The 4,723-nt window shown below is 46.7% G+C and overlaps 1 protein-coding gene across 1 annotated transcript; it reads right to left on the bottom strand.

The window, feature by feature from the left end:
- Positions 1-831: 831 nt before the first annotated feature.
- On the bottom strand, positions 832-3,817 carry LOC137753895 (zinc finger and SCAN domain-containing protein 5B-like). Its single transcript, XM_068529335.1, has 4 exons — positions 3,434-3,817; positions 2,933-3,139; positions 1,850-2,000; positions 832-1,478 (listed from the first exon to the last, which is right to left on the bottom strand). The coding sequence occupies exons 1-4, from the start codon at positions 3,815-3,817 to the stop codon at positions 832-834; spliced, it is 1,389 nt and encodes a 462-aa protein (XP_068385436.1).
- Positions 3,818-4,723: the final 906 nt, after the last annotated feature.

The raw sequence follows: 4,723 nt of genomic DNA, 5'->3' as shown, positions 1-4,723 counted from the left end.
CAATGAAGAGTAGCCCCCGCTCGCCGCAATGAGAGGAAGCCCACATGCAGCAACAAAGACCCAGTGCAGCCAAAATAAATAAATAAAATTAATAAAAAGTTAAAAATTTTTTTTTAAAAAAGACTTTTTTTTTCTAATGTCAGCTGATGAGCTCAGCTATAAGAACCTATTTCTGAGTAGGCATTTAGAAAGCCAGAGGTTGTACACCAGTAGGGAAAAAGAATGATGCCTATCAATTTAGGAAGCCTTCCGTTTTCTAAACACCTAAGGAAGCAATATCTGAACAAGTATAGAGGGAACATATTTCAACATAATAAAGGCCACATAGACAAGAACACAGCTATTATCTACTCCACGTAGAAGTCTTGGAGGAGGAAATACACAGAACACTCTTTGACCGAAAAGTGTTTGTTTATTTGAAATTTAAATTTCACTGGTTATCCTGTATTTAATCTGGCCACCCTACGTGGGGCATCCTATTTTACAATGAAATCGTGCCTAACAGGAAGACAATCAACAGCAGCCTCAGTTTCATGACGACGTACTGAAAAACCAATGAGACATGACTTCATTGGAAGAAGAAGAACGCAAAGCAAAAGCTTATCAGAAAAGCATAGACTACACTAAAGTAGAAAACAAAATCCAAAGGGAACTACAAGTTATCACTCAAGGATCCTCCTAATTCACGTGAATGGAACCCCATTAGGTTCCAGTATAATCCTTCATTCTTCAAATGTCATCCTTTCTTGATATTACATAAGTAACACATTATCCTGAATTTCCTTCTTGGATCAGAAGGGACTGGCAACTGAGGGCAGGAACTGGGGCGAGTCATTTGGAATGTATTTTCTGGTGGCGTTTGAAAGTCCCCAGCTGACAGAAGGCACTGTGACACTCGGGACACACGTAGGGTTTGATCCCAGAGTGGGTGCGTCGGTGAACATTGAGGTTCCCTCTGTGGCTGAAGGCTCTGTCACAGTGCTCACATTGGAAAGGCTTCTCCTTGGTGTGGGTCCTCTTGTGAGCACGCAGCGTGGAGTCGTGGGTGAACTTCTTGGGGCAGAGATCACAGCAGTATGGCTTCTTGCCTGTGTGGATCCGCTCGTGAGCTCGCAGGTCCGAAGACTGCATGAACCCTTTGGCACACGTGTTGCATCGAAAAGGTCTCTCTCCTGTGTGTGTCCTCTGGTGAAGGGTAAGCTGAGACGGATAAGGAAATCTCTTCTTGCATTCCGTACATTCATAGGGTACCCATGCCTGGGCTTCTTTTCCCTCAGGAAGAATGTTGGGTCCCACCGTGCTAGGTGAACCAGTGGAAGGGGACCCAAGTTGTCCTGAGAATTCTCCTTTGTCCAAAGATGTGGCTTCTTCTTGATGCACTTCTTGGAAACTGGGACTGTTGGACCGTTTCCTTTTGAAACCTCTTAGACCCCTCAGAGAACCTTTTCTGTATCCACCGTCAGTAGAAACTTCTCCCTCTGGAACACAAGAGGAAAACGTTCAGCATCCACATTTGAAATATGAATTCCTTCTTGGGGATTCTTCCCGCCCTCTGCCCTCTCAAATTGTTCTGAAAAAAGAGATTCAGCACACAGCATTTAACAAGGAGCATTTTCCGTGGTGCCAACCTCATTGAAACCCAGCGCTGATGTGGCAGAGAACTTCCCATCAACTAAACTACCTAAGAGCCTAGATGATGACACACTCTGGAAAGGGGATGATGGAGAAGGTGGGTTTGGAGAACCAACTCCCCCCACCCCCGCCCAAGGGATGGTAATGCTGGGTACCCAGCCCCAAGCCATAGGAAGGGAGTCACTAACTCCTCTGAATTCCAAGTTTCCAGACTCACCAGGACCTTTCAGATGTTCAGGCTCTTGAGATTGATGGGTTCTTGTCTCCTCCGTGTCTTCCATCGGGTCTTTCTCCAAGTTCTCCTTGGGTGTCAGACCCTCCATTTCACCTGTTTCAGGAAAGGTCTCTGGCAGGAGACCTTTCTGGTCCTGACAAGGAGCAACCAAGCACAGTCAATAACCCATCTACCTTAGTCCATGGAAAAGCTCTGTTTCCTCTTTCGCCATCCCTGTCATATCACGATCTAAGACTCCAACTTTCCTAATATCAGTTTGGGGGATATGCCCTGACTTCTTCTGGGCCACCCCATCTCCCCAGTTGATAATCATCTCCTGATTCCCAAGTCTGTCCTTGATCTCTACTGGCCACATCTTGCAATCAAGTCCGGATACCACAGTTGGCACTCTGAATTCTCAATGCATACATCTCCCTGTGTCATCCCAGCACTCCCTGCCCCTGACTCTGGAAGCAAAGGACCCTGGGTACATTCTCCCAAGTTCATCACTTTTTCCTACTTTGTTTGAATTCGTCCTTCTGATGGTGGTTACGCAGTGCATGGTAAGATGACGAGCAGGGTCCCTGGTCTCGACCCACTAGAAATCAATGGCATCCCCTCCCCCACACCCAACCCCATTTGGACAAATCAGCTGTCTCCAGACGTTCTCCAGTGTCCTCTAGGAGGAAAAATGAGTCGAATTGGGAACCACTCCCTCAACTCCAGGGGTTGACCATATTCTGAACTATGAAGTGCCTCTGAGGAAAGCACCCATGTGGAAATCAGCTGTCAGTGCATTTACCCGTGGCAAACTGACCTAGTACCATTCCACTGAGGCAGGATTCCTTTCTCCCCACTCTTAAAACTACACGTATTCATGGCAAAGGGACAAAGATGGATAAATCTCCATTCTCACACAAGCTGGAAAATGTCTAGGAACTGAAGGCATCCATGAAAATCGCTGAAGCCAATGGGTACATTCCTGTCCATTGCCAAAACTCCCAATTACTCTAGCAGCAATGTCCACCTGAACCTCTTCTAAGTTCCCCCGGACTCTTTCCAGAGACCAGGGCATCACACACTCACCTGCCCCCTTGACAGGTCCTTGGCTCCTGCCAGAATATGCAGCTCTCGTCTTTTCTGCTGGCCGTTCTCTGGAGGTATCTCACTCACAGGGTATCGGGGCTCCCTGCGTTGGTCTCTCTCATCGTTCATGTCACTGGCCTCGGATTCAACCATCTCAGCTTCTGAGCTTTGCACCAGAAATTCCTGTCCTTGTATGCGGACTATGGTCTGTGAGGGGAAAAAACTCAATCGAGATCAGTCTCCTATATGACCCGGAAAGCAGCTCTCAAGGCCTCCAATGGCATCGTACCATACAAGCGCACTTTTTTTTGTTTAAAAGATCTACAATCCCTCAAGTTGGGACAGCCAAAAATAACTCTCAACGATGCCCAAAGGAACCTCACCCATTTGAAAATCAGTGATTTAGAGTCAACCACTCAGGTCCTATCTTGTTCAACCCCCGGCTTGCAGGTCCCATCCCACCTCTCCCTTTCCCATACCAATCCCAAGGTTCCTACTCACACACTTCTTGGGTTTCTGCTTATTTCTTAGCATGTCCTCCAAGGCTTTGCAACTCTGCACCCCCGTTTCTCTGACTAAGACCTGGCACTCCAGCGGCATGCAGATCATAAACTGCTCCAGCACCAGCTTGTCCATCATCTGCTCCTTGGTGTGAACGTCTGGCCTCAACCACAGATGGCAGAGCTCACGGAGTCTCCTCAGATCCTGGACGGGGTCGGATTCCTCTGAGCTCATAAATGTTCTGAAGCGAACGTGCCACGTTTCCTGGTCACAGTCTGGCTTTTCCACAAGTGTATCTTGGTGTGGCACAGACACTGGTGACTCTGATCCAGGGCCATCGGGCAGTTTTCCTCGACCCCGGAAAAATGTCTGGTCCTCAGCCATGTTGACGGAGGAATTTTCCAACAGGACTCTGAGACTCTACACTTGTAGAGCTGGTGCCAATTGAACTCTATGGAAAGGCATTTCCTCTGCTTCTTCTCAGCAATAGAGTCACTATTCAGAAGGCTGGGGTAAAAAAAAAAAAGAAAGAAAAAGAAAAGAAAAGGAAAGGAAAAGAATGAACCAGATGAGTTTCATTTTATTCCACCCTTCCCTCTCCCACACATCCCACGTCCAAATACTGGACAGCACTACCCCACTGGTTCAATATTTCATACCGCAGACAATAATCCATTCTATTATAATTCTGACAACCACCTTTATAGGAAAACAAAAAAATGTCTGGTCAAAATATCCATAGCGCCACGGTTCAGAAACCCTAGCTGAAACAATGAACCACTCCACACCACACCACGGAGTGTGGAAACATTCTTCGCATCTCACAGAGGAGTTCAACAATCAACCATAGTTAATGTGGGGTTTGAGGGAGATCTGCTGCTTTCCCAAGGTCTCCGAGCTAATGCAAGGTGAATAGAAAGCCAAACCTTTCTGAAACCCTCCTCCATCTCTCCTGACTTCTAAGCATTCTCTTTAGACATTCCCACATGTCACCTACCTCTTGGAGCCCTCTTGCCTTCTGCCTCCTCAAGTCCGGGACTGGCTCTCAAAGTGTGTCTGGAGCTGAAGTGTCTCTATTTATATAAGAGCCAGGGGAAATTCCAGGGGTCCCGTCCTATAACCTCATCATCCCAGTGATTGGATAAAGGTCTTGGATGGAACCATTTTAGATAATCTGGGTAGATTCAATTTCCCATGGAAACTCCACCAGGAGAAACCATGATTTGTTAAAGAGGACTCCATGTAGGTTTTTTGGTAGATTTTCTTTATCGTATTTTATTTATGTTAGAC

This window comes from Eschrichtius robustus, chromosome 19 (genome assembly GCF_028021215.1).
Source record: "Eschrichtius robustus isolate mEscRob2 chromosome 19, mEscRob2.pri, whole genome shotgun sequence".
NCBI lineage: Eukaryota > Metazoa > Chordata > Mammalia > Artiodactyla > Eschrichtiidae > Eschrichtius > Eschrichtius robustus.
This window is presented reverse-complemented; position numbering and strand designations above follow the sequence as displayed.

Excerpts from the sequence above, each read along its gene's own strand:
- LOC137753895 (XM_068529335.1), bottom strand. The coding sequence starts at position 3,817 with ATGGCTGAGGACCAGACATTTTTCCGGGGTCGAGGAAAACTGCCCGAT. Across the intron at positions 3,140-3,433 it reads AGCAGAAACCCAAGAAGTGT|ACCATAGTCCGCATACAAGG; the intron begins GTGAGTAGGAAC and ends TTCCCCTCACAG. Across the intron at positions 1,479-1,849 it reads TGAACATCTGAAAGGTCCTG|AGGGAGAAGTTTCTACTGAC; the intron begins GTGAGTCTGGAA and ends CTTGTGTTCCAG.